A 20,418-nucleotide genomic window follows, 5' to 3' on the forward strand; every position below is an offset into this window, starting at 1 on the left:
ATCTCGGCCAAATATTGTCCTATCATAACAAACCACACATCAATGGAAATCTTATTTATTCAGCTTTCAGATGATGTATAAATCTCAGTTTCAAAAAATTGACCCTTATGACTGGTTTTGTGGTCCAGGGTCACATATGCGTTGACTTCATTTGGACAACTTTAAAGGCGATTTTCTCGATTTATTTTGATTTTTTTTGCACCCTCAGATTCCTGATTTTCAAATAGTTGCATCTCAGACAAATATTGTCCTATCCTAACAAACCATACATCAATGGAAAGCTTATTTATTCAGCTTTCAGATGATGTATAAATCTCAATTTAAAAAAAATTTACCCGTATGACTGGTTTTGTGGTCCAGGGTCACATATGTACGTGTATATACATATAATATCATAATAAACATTAGGGTTAGGTTAAAATAATTTACTTATTATTAAAAACTACTATTATTAATGCACTTAGAAAGATAAATAACAATAATAATAATAATAATGTATACTAAAACATACATTATTTATAGATAGATTGGTAGATACATAGTGCATATCAGAGATGGCCAACGTAGGTGCTGGAGAGCCAGAGTCCTGCAGAGTTTTGTTCCAACCTTGAAAAAAAACTCACCTACCTGTTGCTTTTAAGTAACACTTAGACCTTGATTAGCTTGTTCAGGTGTGTTTGATTAGGGTTGGAATATATATATATATATATATATACACGTATATAAAATTTTAAATAAATAATGCATATTTTATTTTATTATACACACACACTTTTTGTTTATATTATGTTGTCTTTCTATGTAATCTTTCTAAGTTTTATATATGTATGTATAGATTGTTTAAAATTTGCATTTTTTCCCCACAAATTCTACATCTTTCAGTTAACACATTAAGCTCCTTATAAGGTAAGGTAACCGCTCTCTATGCTGTCAATCTAAATGAATAAGAAGTCATAACCACCTGCAGCAGCTTCGTACAGAGGCAGCTTGCCGCCACAGGCATTAACCAGCTTATATCACCCGGGGGATGCTGTGACGACGATAAAACCAGTTACAGGTTACCAACAACTGGGCCGTGCATCCATCATAAATTTCCTCGTTTTGTGTGACATTACAGTTGGTGATAAATCATTAAATGTGTTAAATTATTCCCTCAGTGCTGCTGTTCTATATTGCCGATATGCTTGGTATAATGAGACAAAGGTGGAGCAAAAATGTGAGGAATTGAGCCATTTGACTGAAGGATCTTTCAATGTCTTCTGTCATGAAATACAGCTTTAGGGAGCATGGTGAGATCTCTATCCAGGTGGTGCCACTGTCAACATTAGCAGTACATTATGCATGTGTGTATAGGTGTGTGTTTGTTTAGTGAGGTTAGGAAAGGTGAATGAATTCCTTTGCAGGTAATTATAATGTTGTCATTGTTTTGGTTTTTATCGGGGAGTGAAGTCATGTCTGTAAAGGTCTCTGCTGATAATTTGCACGCTCCATAGACCTCTTTGCCCCCAATCTTTGCACTACATACCACGGCAAATACCCTTCCATTACTGGAGGCTGACACCCTCAACCCTCGCATGCCACACACACACAAACTAACACACCCTCCCAGATCTACAACGAAATAACCTTTAAAAAGTCACACCATATTCAGTTTTTCCTCAATTGTTTAGAATCTAAATTCCATTCTATTACACTAACAATTTAAAACCAGAGATTTTAAAACCTTTTAATGCCAAAGACCCCAAAATATGATGAATGCCTTGCAAACGATATTTTCTAAAATATAAAGGTAGCTACAGAATATATTTTCAGACAAGGGTTATTTTAGTATCACCTACATACTATTATAGTTTTGATTAATATTTTGAATCAGTTATTTTAATATTTTCAGTTTTCACTTAGTAATTTTATTGTGTTTTTGTCATTTTAGTAGTTTGTCTATATAGTTTTAATAAATTTTATTTCAGTTTTAGTTATTTACATCAAGTTAAACTAAATTAAAATGAGAAATGTTTCCTTGGATGAATTATTATTATTATTTATTTATTTTTTAACATTTTTTACTTTATTTTATTTTAATTAACATCTGTTTTATTTCAAGTAATGAAAATGTCTTTTTTATTCTTTTAGTTAACTATAATAACCCTGTTTTAGGTTCTTTTATGCAAGATTTATAGTTCTTTAAAAATGTTAAATATAAATATACAGTATATACACACACATAATGATATTCTCACTATATGAAAGGCTCATAAATGTCTGTGTGTGCCCAAATGTGTACAACGTTCTTCCGTGGCAGGTTCCTCATTGTTAGCTTGTGTTTTGCACAACTAATAAATAGCACAGTCCACAATCAGCTTTAACCTGTCGCTACTTCATGGCACAGCTGTTTTAAGTGATGGGGAAAAAATGCTGTTTCAAGGAGAGAGGCCTCACAGGTAAGTTATGACTACAGCAAGCTGTAAATTGCCTTTTTTGTTGTTTCTATCTTTTCTCTGTCACTAAGGGAAAATAATCTGCACGGCTGTGGAGTAATTCTACATGGATGGGTTTCTTATTACTGCGACTGAAGCGGCTGGGCCTTGGAGATGACAGCCCAGCGAGGCAGCAGGCGAGCGGAGAGAAACAGTGAAAGCGATGAGGCATCAGTCAGCAGCTTTACTGCTCGCTCTGAGATAAACCCCCAACAAATAAATAAATTAATGCAAGAGACGCCTGTAAATATGAACGTCTAGCAGCTGGGTGCGTGACAGAGCGATACAGGGGTGAAACGCTCACACATGAGCGCGCGCACACACACACACACACACACACACACACGCTCAAAGTTCAACCAACCTTTTTCCGTTCACTAGAGGGCACTTTGGCTACACATATCTGGAGTTTGCACAGACCTTTTAGCCTTCGAATTCACTCCTTTATATAAAGTGGCTTTCAACCTCAGATTCAGATATGAATCTGTACAGAGCACAAAAAAAAAAAAAAAAAAAAAAAAAAAAAAAAAAATTCTAACATAAAATTCCAGTTGCCCAATCGCTCTCTGGTTCTCTATTCATTGAGAAAGTATTATCTTACAAAAAGGTGTTGATTTAGGGTCTTTCATCTCAGCCCCCCTAAATATCTGTGATTAACTAAGCCATGAATTCTTCAGTAATCAGTCGTTGAAAGTACTTATTAAATATTATTTATCCATCTAGTCAGTGCTGAAACCGGTCAGAGCTGACTCTGAGTGGCAATAGTTGACAAGCGCACACACCTGCACACAAGTGTGTTGTGTGTGTTCCGGGCAATTGTTTTAGTTGTTGTTTTAAATTTTAGGTATTTCAAGTCAGCCAAACATGATTCAAACTCCCATCCTCTTCCAATTAAAGGAATAAATATTCTCTAAATGAGTCCACCAATTGCCCCTGATCTTACTAATGGATTGTATACCTGTTGGTGTTTGCACAGAAGTAGATCTACATCCTCACACCACATCCTCATTGACACGACTCAACGACAAGAGCGTTTCGGCGCACTTCCGTTAGCCAGCTGACGTCTCTCATGTGTCTAACAGCCAACCGGGTCAACAAAGCCTCGCTCTCTGATAACGATTCCTGAAATAATTAAGAGATCAATGAGTGAGCATTGCTCTCGTTAAATAAGGGGATAGAGTTGTATGACCAGCATGCAGCTTAAACGCAGGGAAGATAGCGAGCTTCAATAGAGTGACATTATCACCCCAGCCTTCATTATCGAACCATGACGCCACCCCAGTATGTCGCTTGGTGCACCTACATTAGAGAGATAATTTCAGAAAGTGAGACAGCAGCACAAGTCATTGGCTTTTGTCTACCGAGCTGCAGCATCGATTCAAGAAAATCGGGCCTTTACACCAGCCATATGTTCCTCATGAGGGGGAAAATTCAATGAGAGTGGAGTTCTCGATCGTTCTAGTTGGAGCAAGAGTCTTCAGGGAAGATACATAGTGACCAGGCTGTTTGCTTGTCACTGAACAAACCAACTCACAAACAACCTATAACCAACAGGATCCAGCTCCACTTCAAAGCCTATCTGTCAATAAAACAACCTGTGGTTCCTGTATCTAAACACCCAGAACTTAATCAGTTCACTAGACAGAACAACTTTGTAGAGGCGAAACAAAATGAGAAGTTTGTCCTTCATCTGTTCGTGTTATCTTCCCTTCCTCCTTCAGTCAGAAGGAGACTTCAGGGTCAGAGATACCCGAGGAGAAAGTGAGAAATAGAAGTTTGCAAGGTGGTCTATAAAAACTGGAGAAATGTATCTGTTAGCATTCCCATTAATCTCAATGCACACAGTACCAAATCCTTCACTAGCAACTATTTTGAGACATGACGTGAAAGGTAGTAGACAGGGCAAAATACAGTATATAAACAAATATATATATATATATCTTGCTACATATATATGTATATATATACACACACACACACACACACACACACACACACACACACACACACACACACCATTCAAAAGTCTGAGGTCAGCAAGATAGTATGTTTTTGAAAGAAGAGGTTGCATTTAATCAAAAACATTAATATTGTGAAATATTTAAAATAATTGTTTCCTATTGTAATATATTTTCAAATGTAATTTATTTCTGTGACGGCAAAACTGAATTTTCAGTATCATTACTCCAGTCTTCAGTGTCACATGATCCTTCAGAAATCATTCTAATATGTGGATATGCTGACATTTCTTATCATCAATACTGAAAACAGTTGTGGTGCTTAATATTTCTGTGGAAATCAAGATTGTTTTTTTGATTCTTTGATAAAGAAAGTTCAAAAGAACAGAATATTTAAATGCATAAAAAAATCTTACTGAACACAAAACTTTTGAACAGTACACTTTATGTCCCCACATATGGAGGAATGACAATAAAGCTTACTTGACTTGACTAGACTTGATTTACTTATAACTTCAACTTTCAAAAACAATTGGAGTTTAGTGTTATTTTATCAGGTGGAGGAGGAATGAAAGGATACAGCCATCCTCAGTATACGGCACAGGTGAGGTGCTTCCTGCTGTCATGTAGCTGTAGAAGGAGACCTCCAGTGTGTAGCAGTATGACGTGTCGTCCAACAGACCACCCAGGAACCGTCGGCCAGTACCAGCCTTGACCATATCACGGTTAAACGATGTACTGGACTGGAGAGGACACACACAGACATAACAGAATAATTAATCACAGTAAAACAGAGAATAGAGACAAACAAAGAGACATACAGTATCTCACAGAAGTGAGTACACCCCTCACATTTTTGTAAATATTTTATATGGGAGCAGGGATGTTGTTTGTGTGTTTTTTGAGTAGGGAAACCACAAAAATCATTGCTGTGATTGGCTGATAACCCTTTCAATGCCCACCTATCTGCATGAATGGGTCAAACTAGTGATAATGGAAGAAGTAAACAACACACCTACTCAGAAACCACAACATATAAAATAAATCAATATGTAAAACTAATACAAAAGAAAAAAATTAACTGATAATAAAAATATAGCGTTGATAGTCCAATTTGTGGCAGAAGGGACTTCCTTTTTTCTAATTTCATAAGACCACCACAAACATACGCTCAGAAGATATCAGCAACTTTTGGTGACTGACAAAAAAATAAAAATAGCACAGTAGTCAGCCTGAAAAGATTCCCCCACAAACCCATTTTATCGTACACTAGGCTCAGAGTTGCCACAAGAAAGAAGCTATTGATTGGATTTAGGAAACTAATTATGGATCACATTGGATTGGCCTGATAATTTATGCCACTCTGTCCATTACAGAAGTATTTAAGTATGCTGGCAACTTTTCCCTGCTCTCCACTTTTCCTGCAGCTGTGTGCTTGCTTACACTGCACTCTCTGCGCATTTCCATGGCTCAGCTATAATGGTTAGTAAATGTTTGCTTTTGCCCAAGAAAGGTGACTGATCTAGTGTCAGTGTGACACGTTGCTGGTGGCTAAGCGCAGTTGAGACATGACTCTCTCCAGAGGCAGCTCTCCCTCAAAATGCCAGATGAACTTTGGGATGGTTTTGTGCTGAATAGGCAGAGAGAGAAGGCAACATGCCAGCTGGAGACCTGCCATCTATGCCCTCCTGTCACCACACACACACACACACACACACACACACACACACACACACACACACACACAAAACAAACTCGTAACGATGCTTCAGAGAGCTTAGCTTCAAAACATACATGATGCATTAGATCCAAAAAGACAGAGCTTACCCTTAAATTGTGCATGCACACACGCACAAAACACAAACAGCATTTATAGAGGATCATAAATAATGTGGTGACATTTTTTTCGGCGAGGCAGAGAATAGTCATGGGCTGTGAAAAGCGTCTCTTTGTGTAAGAATGAGAGAAGTCTGTGAGTTCTTGATGGGTGACTGGGCAGTAAAGGTTAGTCCTCTGCCTGCATTCTGCTGGCTGAGCTACTGAAATGTCACACTTCCTGCATGCTGAAGGTCACTGATGCAGGCTGGAGGAACCGCATGCTGACAAAAAGAGCGACACAGAGCATTAGGGGCCGCAGGGAGGGGAGAGGGGGACCTCCACAATGGGACCATCACTAGAGTAAAACTGTAGGTAAGCAAAATACAGTGCTGTGTTGAGGTTACACAACCACCCACACACACCGCCCTCCAGGAAACAAGCACATCCATCTGTCCATCCATCCATTTACTTGTCAATCTATTAATCACTTTAGCAATTTTCCATCTATCCAGCTACACATATTTCTATTCATCCACCTATCTACCTCTATCTGTTTGTCTGTCTGTCTACACATATCTATCCATCTACTTATCTACCCATATTTCATCCATCCATCTTCTCTGTCTATCTGAATGTCTGTTTATCTTTATCTATTCCAATCCATGTACCTATCTACCCATATTTTCATCCATCCATCCGCCTACTATATCCATCTACCCATATTTCTATCCATCTATCCACCCATCCACATTCCTACCCATCTACCTAGTATCTACCCATCTATCTACCCATATTTCCATCCGTCTTCTTACCTGTTGATCTACCTGTCTGTCTATCTATCTACCCATAGTCCTAAGCCATCTATCTACCCACATTTCCATCCATCCATCCATCCATCCATCCACCCACCCATCTGGGGTGCGTTTCCCAAAAGCATCGTTAGCCAACTATGGTCACAAGTTTCGTCGTTACCCACATAGTTCAATGATTCGGTGTTTCCCGAAACCACAGTTCAAACGAACATTCGCAAACAGCGTCGCAAACTTACGTGGTAGGAACTACAGCTCTCGACCTGTGGTTAGAAGCATAGTTTCTTGTTAGTAAGACATATGGACTTATGTCCATAAATTATGCTCTTGGGCACAATAAGCAAGCTAACATGCAGTACAATCTATATCTTCTATTCTATTTAAATATATATACATTTTAATCGATAAATTTTAGAGCGTCCTCAATAAGCGCCGTTTTTGAAGAGTGCGCATGTGCGTAAATGCCTAAGGGAACCCCGGAGTATGACGTAAGAAACCCGCGATGAATCAAACATCAAATAAAACAAAATGACAGGGAACAAAACATAGTAAATTAGTCATCAGGTGCCATGTTCAATACAGCAGCATCTCAGAGATCTCGAATCAATTAATTAGCAGAAGTTATTACTACACCACATGCATGTTGTAACGAATAGAAACAGCCTTAAATAATGTATCGTTATCGGCATCTTTCTGCCTCTTATGTGTAATGTTACAGTTAATTTTTACACATGAGAAAAGCATTAAATGTGGACGTGCAAGCAGCTGCCTTGATAAATGACAACCTGCTTGTTAAAGGGTTAGTTCACCCAAAAATGAAAAGTCTGTCATTAATTACTCACCCTAATGTCGTTCCAAACCAGTAAGACCATTGTTCATATTCGGAGCACAAATTAAGATATTTTTGATGAAATCCAAGAGCTTTCTGACCCTGCATAGACAGCAACGCAACCACCACATTCAAAGCCCAGAAAGGTAGTAAAGACATCACTAAAATAGTTCATGTGACATCAGTGGTTCAACTGTAATGCAATGAAGCTAAGAGAATACTTTTTGTGCGCAAAGAAAACAAAAATAATGACTTTATTCAACAATTCTTCTCTTCCGTGTCAGTCTCCGCCGCCATTCACAAGAGTGCATGCATGTGCATTTCTCTGCTTGCAAACAAGCTTCAGTGCATCCGGGTTCTACGTCAGAATGCCGTCAGCAGCACCACACACATGCGTTGTTCTCAACTTTTGGGTTAAACTAGGGTGACCATACGTGCCATTTTTCCCGGACGCGTCCTGGCCAGGATGTGCTTTTGGTTTGTTTTCTTGTTTTCATGCTTGCTGAAGGTAATGATCGAAAAGTAGTTTGTCCAATAACATGCAAGCATTGTACATAATGGACCAATCATGGCGTGTGAGAAGGTGGGATCTACGGTCAAAGCGATGCAATTACGCGTACATATTAGGTGTGTTCGACTTAAAAGCAGTGCGGCTCAGACCGATCAGTGTTTGACATCAAAGTACCTCAGAGAGCGTTTCAAAAGCATAGCCGTCTGTATGGTACTTTGATGTCATACACCGATCGGTCTGCACACGCAAACAAAGCTAAAACCTAGATATTTTAGGCAATATAGAAATCCTGGCCAGGACGCGTCCTGGAAAAATGGCACGTATGGTCACCCTAGTTCAGGGGTAGGCAAGTTCGGTCCAAGAGAGCCGCAGTCCTGCAGAGTTCAGCTCCAACCCTGAAAAAAAAACTCACCTGCCTATAGCCTTAGTAATCCTGAAGACATTGATTAGCTTGTTCAGGTGTGTCTGATTAGGGTTGGAGCTGAACTCTGCAGGACTGTGGCTCTCTAGGACCGAACTTGCCTACCCCTGCCCTAGTTAAACATTTAATTAAAACATTTAACCCAGGGGTGTCAAATTCAGTTCCTGGAGGGCCACAGCCCTGCAGAGTTTTGTTCCAACACACAAACCATGCCGTTTTTAAATAAGCCTGAAGGACTTAATTATCTGGATCAGGTGTGTTTAATTAGGGTTTGTGCTAAACTCTGTAGGGCTGTGGCCCTCCAGGAACAGTTTGACACCCCTGATTTAACCCAACAGCTGGGTTAGTCCATATTTGACCCAAAGTTGGGTTGAAACAACCCAGCATTTTTGTGTAAATAAATAATTTACCAAACAAGAGAAAATGAAAAATCTAACAAGGTACTTTTCATTTCTAAAGTATTTGAGTTTATTTATTATATAAAGCCCTTTTTGTTAATTTTCAGAATAACTACATATATAAATAACTATATTGTGAAATACAGTGAAATAAAATTTGTCATACCGTTAAACAGAATTTTGGTCATACCGCCCACTCCTACCATCTACCTATATACCCATCTATCTACCCATATTTCCAATCATCTTCTAACCTGTCAGTCTACCTGTCTGTCTATCTATCTATATATCTATCTACCTGTCTCATCTTCCTAACTAGCCATCTATGTACCCACATTTCCAATCATCTTCTAACCTGTCAGTCTACCTGTCAGTCTATCTATCTATCTACCTATCTCATCTTCCTAACTAGCCATCTATCTACCCACATTTCCTTCTATCCATCCATCTATCCATCAATCAGTTCCAGTATCCATTTTGTGTATATTCATTTATCTATCAATCGATCCAGCCACACAACATATTAATTTATTAATCAACATCAATTTATACATTTTGTATCCATCCATCCATTCATCTGTCCGTTCATTTATCCATACATCTATTCATTACCTATCATCCAAATGTTTATCTATCAGTCTGCTATCAATCTTTGCTTTTTCCATCCATCTATTTGCTTTTACTCACTACACCATGATCATAATGATGAGACCAAAGGTAGAAACAGCCCCTGGAAACTATAATGGAGCCCAGATGAATGGTAGAACAAGAAAGAAGAATGCTGAAAGAGTGGAAGGGTTGCAATGAGCTGGAAGACACATCCATCCAAACAATCCTTCTGAAAACAGATGACAAATAAACCAGAAGTAAATTTGTAAACAAACAAAGCAAATAAAGACCAACCAATCTTTTTGATTCATGTTATCCCATTCTGACACTGAAAACCATGTGGAAATTACCAATTAATATAGCTGTCAAGTGAAAAAATGAGAAGGGGGCTGAGATATGGAGGATTCGGTCTGTGCCGATGAGCAGACGCAATAATGTCTCTCTAGCTCTGTGTTATGAAGGCACTGGGTGTACGGATGGTTCATGTATCTTCTCAGACGTATATAAACGTGTCCTCATCAGCATGCAGTTCCCGACTCATCCAAAAGAGCTTCACCGTGGCAAATGGTTAAAGTGTCTCTGCTCCTCTCATATAGACACCCCATCAGCAATATTGAGTCTGGTTATTGTCTTGCTCTGCAGGATTGAAAAGGTTACTTGCCATCCCCTGGAAAAATAGCTTGTGTTGATGCACTTCGTCTTGGAAACAAAAAATTTGCTAATTTATGGAGCGTATTGAATTTTTAGAGAAAATACCAATAACACTTTTCCATGCGCTGTTTGTTAATGAGTATAGAGCTGAGAGGGAAAAGGCTGACGGAGATGAAATTCAGCCAATGATTTTCTTTTGCTGAAGAAAAGGAACCCATCAGTGTAACTACAGACTGGAACTTCAATGTTATCTTGTAATGTCATACGCTACATTTATGCTGCTATTCTTAATTTTCATCTATATGCAGTAACAAATAATGCAATAGTAACATATTAACAATTATTTCATACTGTATTTTTCAGAAACTGGAGTAAATCCAAAGTGGAGCCTTGTAGTTAGTGTATATGCTTCAATACAATAAAGAGACAGTTCAACCAAAATTAAAAATTGTCATCACAAAATATTTTAAAGAATGTTGTGGTTCAAAACATTACATTTCCCAAAATGCGTTCCACAGAAGAAAGAAAGTCATATAGGTTTGAAACAACTTGTAAATTATGACACAATTTTCATTTTTTAGTGAACTATCCCTTTAAGCCAAGGTGTTTATGCAGGAAACATATACATATATACATATACAAACAAACAAACAAACAGACTAACAAATAGGCAACCTTACAACAGTTTGAGGGACTGTGTTTTTAACAAAAGAGCACTAAAAGGTAAAAGGCACTAAAATGGTAATACCCATGAAACTCACAAGAGAGAAGTCAGGTGCGTTTTGGCATAGGAGTTGAGGAAAAACGGCCTGTCTCTGCCCTCTCTCCTCTTCCTCAAAGACGTTACCATACATGAAGCCATTCATCATGGTGGAGTGGGCGTGCACGTCGATGTAGAACTCCAAACTCACTTTCTGTAAATCAGATGGAGAGAGACACAATGATTGAGAGAGATCAGACAGACAAGTGGAAAGATAAACAGGCAGAACACATACTGTGAACAATATTAAAAATAAATAAATCACCACATTATCAACAAAAGAGAAAAAAAAATCTTTATAAAAAAATGTTTAAAATGTTTTAAGGATTGTTCAATGTGTACATTCATATTGATAATATATATATTACAGCTCAGAAGTTTGGGGTCAGAAAGGTTTTTTAAGAAATTAGTATTTTTAATCAGCAAGGATGCTTTTAATTGATCAAAAATGACAGACAGTAAAGACATTTATAATACTACAAAAGATTTATATTGTAAATAATTGCTGTTCTTTTGAAGCAGAAAAAAAAGATTTCTGAAGGATCTTGTGACATGAAAGAAAATTCAGCTTTGCCATTAAAGGAATAAATAAAATTTTAAAGGGGTCATATGATGCTTTTTTTAAAGATCATTATTTTGTGTATTTGGTGTAACAGAATATGTTGACATGCTTTAATGTTCAAAAAACACATTATTTTTCAAATACTGTACATTATTGTAGGTCCTCTATGCCCCGCCTCTCTCAAACGCTTCGTTTTCTACAAAGTCCCTCCTTCCAACAAGCGCAGTCTGCTCTGATTGGCCAGCTGACCCAGTGCATTGTGATTGGCCGAAGAAAGGAAAACTTGAAATCGCATCATATGACCCCTTTAAAACAAATCCTATCAAAAAAGGAAACAGTTATTTTAAATTAATATTTCACAAAAATACTATTTTTCTGTATTTTTGATCAAATTAATGCAGTCTAACTTGAGACTTTTTTTCAGAAACATCAAACAAGTCCCCACCCCCCAAAAAATCCATATCTTACCAACCCCAAATGTTTTGGTACATAACAGTAGTATAACTTCATAACTGGATACAAGAAAATGATGACAACACAGACAGTAAGAGATTGACTGTCCATAGAAAAACAGCAAGCAAACATCTTAAATATTAAACTATCAAACTATGCTGTGGTTTCACATCACTGATGCTCCGAGTGCAAAAATAAGCACAGCATTATTCATCACAGTCCTGTGAAAGAGCAACAACACTCCTGGGTGTTTTATAGAACAGCTGTCACAACTGCCATAGTTTAGAGGGATTAATTCATGCTCCTGAGTCAGCAAGCGAAGCAGGCATGCCTCACTACCTCAACTATGGGCCAGATTTCAGACGCTTAATGCAGAATAAATGATTAATATGGACCGGGAAACACATACAATAATATTTGTCAGCAAAAAAAACCTCACAGAGCAGAAATTCAATTCGGGAAACAAATGGCAAAGTGTCACCAGAAAGAAACATCTCAACAAAGAAGATCGAACACGTGTAACACTTCTGTGAAAACAGTATAAACAGACATATAAATATGTGAAAAGTGTTTACATCCTCAAAAAAGCCTTTAAAGTGCTCAAACAGTGGACAATCCTTCAGATATGCCCCCTCTCAAGCCTCCCACACGCCATTTTGGCTCTGTGTTGTCTCAGTTACAGTCTAACAGCAATGCAGTGCAGGAAACTGCCGCTCCATCATGGCTGCCACATCATTAAGCTTGCGCTTGGCAAGATGATGAGAGAGACACTTGTGTGTGGTTTTGTGTCGAGAGAGGATCGTGCTGTCGAGCAGAACGAGGTGTCGCCAGGCGGAGGATGGCTGCTGTTTGATGCGCCTCGTCGCCGTGTGTGTGTTATTGTGTGTGGGTGAGAGAGAAAGAGTGAGTCACAGCACTTCGGTGACAAGGCATCAAAAGGAGCAGCCTGCTACGCCTATCTGTACGGCAACAAAGTAATGGCCATTTTGTTTGAGGCTGCCTATCTCTCTCCATCCGTTGTGTACATTGTAAGCATCTGATGCAGGCATAATAGGGCCGACTCCTCTACCCTTTGACCCCCTCCCGCACTCTCTCCATCTACACTGAACCTTTTCTTTTTTTCATTACGCATTCCGAAGCGCACCTCGAATCCCGCGGGTCGTCAGGAGAGGGAGGTAAAGCAGAAGTAAGGAAGAGAGAGCGAGAAAGAAAGAGAAACATCAGGAGTCAAAGACCGAGAGAGATGCGAGTGGGGGGAGAGATCGGGCAGTACCCGGTGCTTGAAATTCTGCTCACAGCTAAAGCAATTTCCTAGTGAGCGCAGGACTGTCAGGCCTCTGATGGCAGGCGGTGAAATATGGTGGCTGAGAGTGGGGCGGCTGCACGCATGCCAGTCTGATGGATGGAGCCCGCAAGGAAGAGGGAGAAACAACACACAGACAAAAAAAAAGAGGAGGAGGAGAGAGGGAAAACGAGAGGAGAGGCACTGGTCACTGTTAAGGTAGCTTCATCAGCTCCTTCAAGGGGTTCCCAGTGTGCAATAGAGGCGCGTAAAGGCTGATTTATACTTCTGCGTCGGACCTACGCCGTAGCCTTTACGCCGTAGGCTATGCGTCAGTTTTCACTCTAATCGCCCACATACTCGCAGTGCATTACAAAGTCGGGGTGGGGCCGCTGACTTTACTCACACCTTCACTTATCTCTTGCTCAAAGAGATGCTTAAGATCACACGTTGTCTAATGGCACTATATGCATGAAGTGCTGTGTTCTTTCAGCAAGGTCCGTTGGCTCATTTTGCACCGTTAACAACATAATTAAGAGTGGAAATGAAAGGGCCACTGCTCCACACTATCCATTTAATGTAAAAATAAAAGCAAACCCAAAATATTAACTACTATAATAGTTTATAAATAATACTAAAATATATAAATACTTAATATTAAATACTTACTACTTAATTTAATTAATTAAATACTTAATATTTAAATAATATTATGAAATATGTTATACTATCTAAATAAATAAATGAATAAAATCATTGTATAATTGACCTCTATAATCACAATTCCAATACAGTTATTAAAATAGCATAAATATGATTTCCATATTTAAAAACTGTGAATTGCGTATTATCCCCTATATAAAGACATGTGATGGGGACATGAAAACATACTGCATAGTAAGAATGACCAATCTCTTCCTGTGGAATTAAAGCATCATCTTTCAAAGTGAAAATTACATCCGTCTTGAAATTCCGACTTGATTTTCCTTATGCAATATCAAGGACGTTCATGACAGAAAAGTACAGTCACCATCTACAGCCCTCAATGTCAACAAACAGACAGCCAATCACACACTCTTAATGTGCTGTCAATCAAAGGTGGACAATACTCCGCCAGCTTAATGCTGATTGATTGTTCAATTAGCATGCGTTTCTGACCTCCAGATTTGTTCATTTGAATTTGTAATTAAGCAATTAAGGGCAATTAAGGAATTAGGAATATGAAAATAGAGCATAATTTCAGTGTTGACATGTTGAATATTCAAGTACATGTAAAAAATGCCCATCACACTTTTTGTGTGTGAGGATAGCAGGCAACGTCTATCTGTTCCTTTTAGTATAAATGGAAGGTCAAAAGAATTTAGTCGGACGAGCACTTATCTTAAGGAATAGTAATTAGTCTGGGCTGTTAAGGCCCATAAATGCTCTGCTTATCTGTATGAATTAAGAAATGGTGCTGATTTAAGCAGGATTAGAAGCTGATGCATTTAACCACAGAGCACTTAGCATCAGCAATACCTTTGAAGAGAGGACGCAACAGATTCTGCTCACTCAGAAGTTTGCCCATTCTCCACAGATGAGGGGAAAAGAAAGTCTGTGCGGTTTTTGATAATGCAAGACTTGAAATACAGTTGTGATGTGGACAATATTCTGATTGAGGTCAAAACACACAATTACATGCAACGCGAAAGCCGAAAAGGAAAGATGGAAGGCGTTTGTGTTCGTGATCTTTGAAAAGACAGCTCATCAGGCAGAGTTCAGATTATATCTTGCTTTTCAGATGTTTGCCAGGGTGGAAAATGGCAGCGTTCCATAGTGCAACAGTTTCCATCCTCCTTACTTTCTTCCTTCATTAGAGATGCTACACAGCTCTTCAGCTCAACACAGATGTGGCTTAAAATTCGAGCTGGGTAAAATAGCTACATTAATAAATATTTTTGAATGTTGTGATGACATTCATATGTTCTCACACACACACACACACACACACACACATACTCACTCACACACACACACACACACACACACACACACACTATATATATAATATGCAATATTTATAGTGTTATTCACCAAGGGCGCATGAAATTGATCAAAAGTTAAAGTAAATATTTTAAAATTGTTACTATTTCAGATTCTGTTCTTTTAAACTTTAATCATCAAAGAATCCTGAAAAAAGATCACAGTTTTAAACAAAAATATTAAGCAGCACAACTTTTTTTTTACCATTGATAATAATAAGAAATGTTTCTTGAGCACAAAAATCTGAATATTAGAATGATTTCTGAAGGATCATGTAACACTGAAGACTGGAGTAACAACTGCTGAAAATTCAGCTTTGCCATTAAATATATTAAAATAGATTTTTTTTAATTGCAATATTATTTCACTATAATAGTACTTTTACAGTCAAATATTAGTTTTCACTGTATTTTTAATAAAGTAATTGATATTTGAACTGTAGTGTATATTTTTTTCATATTTGCTCTGCTCAAAACTTGTGATTTTTCCAGTCAGAGGAATCATCATTTTGACCAAACAGCCATTATTACCAACCAGATACAGTATGGAGAGGAAATACTGATGATACAGAATAATATTCACTCATAATCATTTTTATTTATTGTTTTTTTGGGAAATGTAATAGTCAAATAAAAGATTAGAGTGACTAATCTTAAGATTAAAATCCATACCAACCATTTCCAACCAAACATCAAAAGCTTATCTGATGTGTTTCTGACTTTTCTTATAAAAAATATGCTTAAAAACATGAGCGAGACAGAAAGAAAGCGAGAAAAAGACAAGTCCAGATATTTCAGAGATGCACTGAATGTGAGATGATGGAAGGACAGAGGACAGGAAGTGATGATGGACGTAAATTGCCCGTAAATCTCAGTGATCGCTTAGAAAGGTGCATCTGACACCAGAGGACGTCTCAACTCTCTCTTTCTCTGTCTTTCTTTCTCTCTCATTCTCTTGCAAGACCGCTTTCTGCCACTATCAGAATCACACACAACAGCTCATACACAAAAAAAGAGCAGCAACCACAAAGGTAAGGGTGGTTTCAAGGTGCAATATTCATCTGGCCAGTCTGACAGGATCTAATACATTTGTTTCAGACGGAAAATTAATTTTCTAATATTAAAAAGGTCAGAAATGAACCATGGCAATGCCGGCCCTTTTGTCATCTTTAACAAATTATCCAAAATGCTGTTGTCAGATTGGTGGGGATATCTGGGCCATGATGAATGATCGAGGTAATCAGCCAATCAAAAAGAATCCCTCTCTCTATGATAAATGGGCAGGAAAAGCAGCGTTTTACGCAGGAGATAGGTCCATTTGTTTCCTTATTTTTTCCCTCCCTCTCTCTCTCTCTCGCTCTCTTTCTCTTTCATTTTTCCTAAACAAATACTTAGTGCTCATAGACAGATTATATACACCTGCATCACTAACTCTGAGTCATGTTCTCACCTGCTCACTCGAGAGTGTAATATGGCGAATTGTTTTGGTTTAACAACCACTCAGGTGACTTTTGTGCTCAAAGAGATGGATTAAACCCAAAATCACATCAATGAGGTGTTCAAAATGTACCTAAATATGGGCTTGTTTCTGGCACAAACCAAAAAAAAACTTCAATGACACCACTGAAAAAGGCAATGAAAACACTTAGCATTAATAAACGGAATAATTAGGACCAAAATAGCTGTATCCTCAATGCAAATACAAAGTCATTGCCAATATAAATTGTTGTAGAAATGCAATAAACTTTATATTTTACTGGTATAATTTGAGCAGTGGTGTAAAGTGCTCTTTCTGCTAGCACAGGTTTAAACACATTTGGCTCAGTATGGTATGCAAGCTAACCAAGAAAGGTTTATGCAATTAAAAGGTGAGTTTTTTAGATTAACATGCGTTAGCTTAGCATGGTCTATGTTAGCATGCTGGGAACGGGGAGCTGGTGTGTTGACTTGGCACTGAACTCTGTCTGCTGTTGAATTAGTTGCAGTCTTGCAGACTAATTACTATCTGTGCTACAGTGTTTGTGTGCAGCTGAATATGATAGTGTGTCTGTGTAGAAGGATGCATTTTCTTAAAAAAAAATCAGGAGGTGCTTATCCTTCAAAAAATTATTTTTCAACACTGTTAGCAATATGGTAATACAGGCAACAACCCTAATTCGTGTGATTTTGCTATTGTATTCAAACAATAAATTGACAAAAATATTTATTACAAAAATAATAAAAATGAATAAACTTAAAATGTTAAATAAAATTAAATGTGCTGATACTGGTGAAATATCAGGTCAGATTCAAGGACTCACACAATATTAATTAATATTAACTTGTATGTGTGTGTGTGTGTGTGTGTGTGTGTATAACACACATATACAATATATATGTGTTATATTCATATACAAATTAATATTTAAGAAATTAATTCTGTTATTAATACTGTTATACAAGTATGCAGTAAATTCAAAAGTAAAGATTTTTACATTGTTAAAAAAAATCTATATATATTTGACATAAATATATATTTAATTATATATATTATTTATATATATATATTTATTTATATGTAAATAATTGATAAAATATTTGACATTTTATCTATAAATCTATCGATCCTGTTCTTTTGACCTTTAGTCAAAGAATTCTGATAAAAAAGTATCATGGTTTCCACAAAAATATTAGGCAGCACTACTGCTTCCAATATTCATAATTAGAAATGTTTCTTGAGCACTAAATAAGCATATTAGAATGATTTCTGAAGGATCAGGTGATACTGAAGATTGGAAACTTGAAATGCAGCTTTGCCATCACAGGACATTTTTTTGGAATAGAATAGAATAGAATAGAATAGAATAGATTAGAAAAATAGAAAACAATTTATAAAATAAAATGAAATGAAATGAAATAAAATTCTGTAGAATGGGTCAAAATAATATTATCAAATAGTGTTAAATACATTTTCTTTCTTTTTTTAAGATACAGATATCTGACAAACTAGTTAATTAAAACTACTTAATTAATTACAAATTTAAAACTAATTACTTTTCATTCTAGTTTAATCATTTGTAATATAATAGTTTGTAAGACATATCTAATAGTTCTTTCTCTCTCTATAAAAAACATGGGAGTTATGCCTCTAATGCTTTAAAAATAATGCGAGACCAAAGTGTACCATATTGGTGGAATGTGCCAGTGGGCAGTGGGCATTGCCCCCCTGTCAGAGGGCTGGCAACGATATTGACATCCCATAGCTTTGATCTGTGCTGTGTCTAACATGATTACCCATAGAGAACACAGCCAATGCCAGTCTGGCTTGAGGTCTTGCATGGCATGCATATTTGTATGTGTTTGTGTTTGTGTATGTGTGAGTGTGCTTGTTTGCATTTGTATGTATTTGTCAGTATAGCTGTGAGATACTCAGTGTGATGTTGTGGAGGGAAGTGTTTCCCCATCCTGATCTTTCCTCCTCTGTTGTGCATACTGGGATGTATTTATCAGTCACAAACCCATAATGAACAACAAAAACAACAACAACAAATGCACAAGTAATCCAAAACTCCATCCAAATCTAAACTGCCTCACAGACATTAGCAAGTCATATAGGCTCATCTCACAATAGCATACTCGATACTTCTCATTCTGCAAGTTGAGATTTCTCTTGATTTCCCAATATTGGTGGGGTGAATCTTAAAATCAAGCCTAAGAGGCATCAGAATGGATACAAAAGACATATGAACCAATAAAAATGATGCCCCATGACAAAATAAACATTTTACTGGAGTTTTAAGTCCAAATAGTATGTGATAAGATAACAAAGACATGTACCACACAATAATGACAAGAAAATACATCTTTCAATGGAGTTATCCTCACAGAATATTTCCATAAAATATATCAATATTGTTATAAAAACACTATTGTATTTATGGAAACAAATACACAAACATAATAATTTAGGCCCTATTTTTAAATGTAATTTTTGTAATGTACAAAATTAGGGTGTCCCCTGTAAAATTTACATTAACAGTTAAGAAGATGTCTTTCATGTGTAATAAAATGGACATTATAGCTGAAATGTACAGAACTGAATCAAAACTGCATCAAAATCAGACATATCAGGAAATCTATATTAATACCCAACCCAATAATATTAATATGATTAAATGCACACTGCCTAGTTTTATACTGGATAGAAGTCACAAACATACTGTATATTTACACACAGGAGCCGATTTTGTCAGGTAAATTGCTTTTGTGGTGCAAAGGAAAGATTTGAGAAGCAGCTCCAGTTTGTTCAACATTTAAATCTTCACTGTTAATACACAGCAAGCCAAAAGCATTACTGTATCAACACTGTGTTAATTTCAATGCTCAAGTGTGACATCACTATTTGTGGTTCGTCGAGGGCTGTCAGGATTTGTGGTACACTGCCTTGAGCAACTAAACTCCAGGTGGATTGTTTCTGTAATAAGTGTACTGCAAGTCGCTTTGGATAAAAGCATCAGATTAATGACTAATTACATACAGGGGAAATAACATTTTCCTTGTTATGTCCCCTTGGTGACCCCTCTAAGTGATAGGTGAACTTCTGACTTCATGTGCTTAAACTGGCAGCTACTCAAACTTAGTGTGAGCTTGCTATTAGCAACAACTACACAAAAAAAGAGAAAGGGGCACTGTGATTTCCCAAACCCCACTAAATCTCTTTAAAAGGACAGAAGGGAATGAAACAAGGACACAAAGTGAGGGATTCAGAGAGAGCTATGAAATGTTTACATCTCCCGAGAGTCCCTCTCTCCTGCCTACATACACTCTCTCCTCATAAAACCAGCATCTTATACATCTGTGTAAACTAGCTGCCTCTTTCATTT

General features: G+C 37.3%; 1 protein-coding gene across 1 annotated transcript in view; it reads right to left on the reverse strand.

The window, feature by feature from the left end:
- LOC107699480 (cytosolic carboxypeptidase 6-like) overlaps positions 1-12,459 on the reverse strand; it is a 31,864-nt gene extending 19,405 nt beyond the window's left edge. Inside the window, exons 1-3 of the mRNA XM_016500736.1 lie at positions 12,273-12,459; positions 11,240-11,392; positions 5,013-5,175 (exon numbers count right to left, since the gene is read on the reverse strand). Coding sequence (XP_016356222.1) covers positions 5,013-5,175; positions 11,240-11,347 — 271 coding nt within the window. The 5' untranslated portion in view covers positions 11,348-11,392; positions 12,273-12,459. The remainder of the gene's footprint in view (positions 1-5,012; positions 5,176-11,239; positions 11,393-12,272) is intronic.
- Between the last annotated feature and the right edge of the window lie 7,959 nt (positions 12,460-20,418).

Source organism: Sinocyclocheilus anshuiensis, unplaced genomic scaffold (genome assembly GCF_001515605.1).
Source record: "Sinocyclocheilus anshuiensis isolate Anshui unplaced genomic scaffold, SAMN03320099.WGS_v1.1 scaffold477, whole genome shotgun sequence".
Lineage (NCBI taxonomy): Eukaryota > Metazoa > Chordata > Actinopteri > Cypriniformes > Cyprinidae > Sinocyclocheilus > Sinocyclocheilus anshuiensis.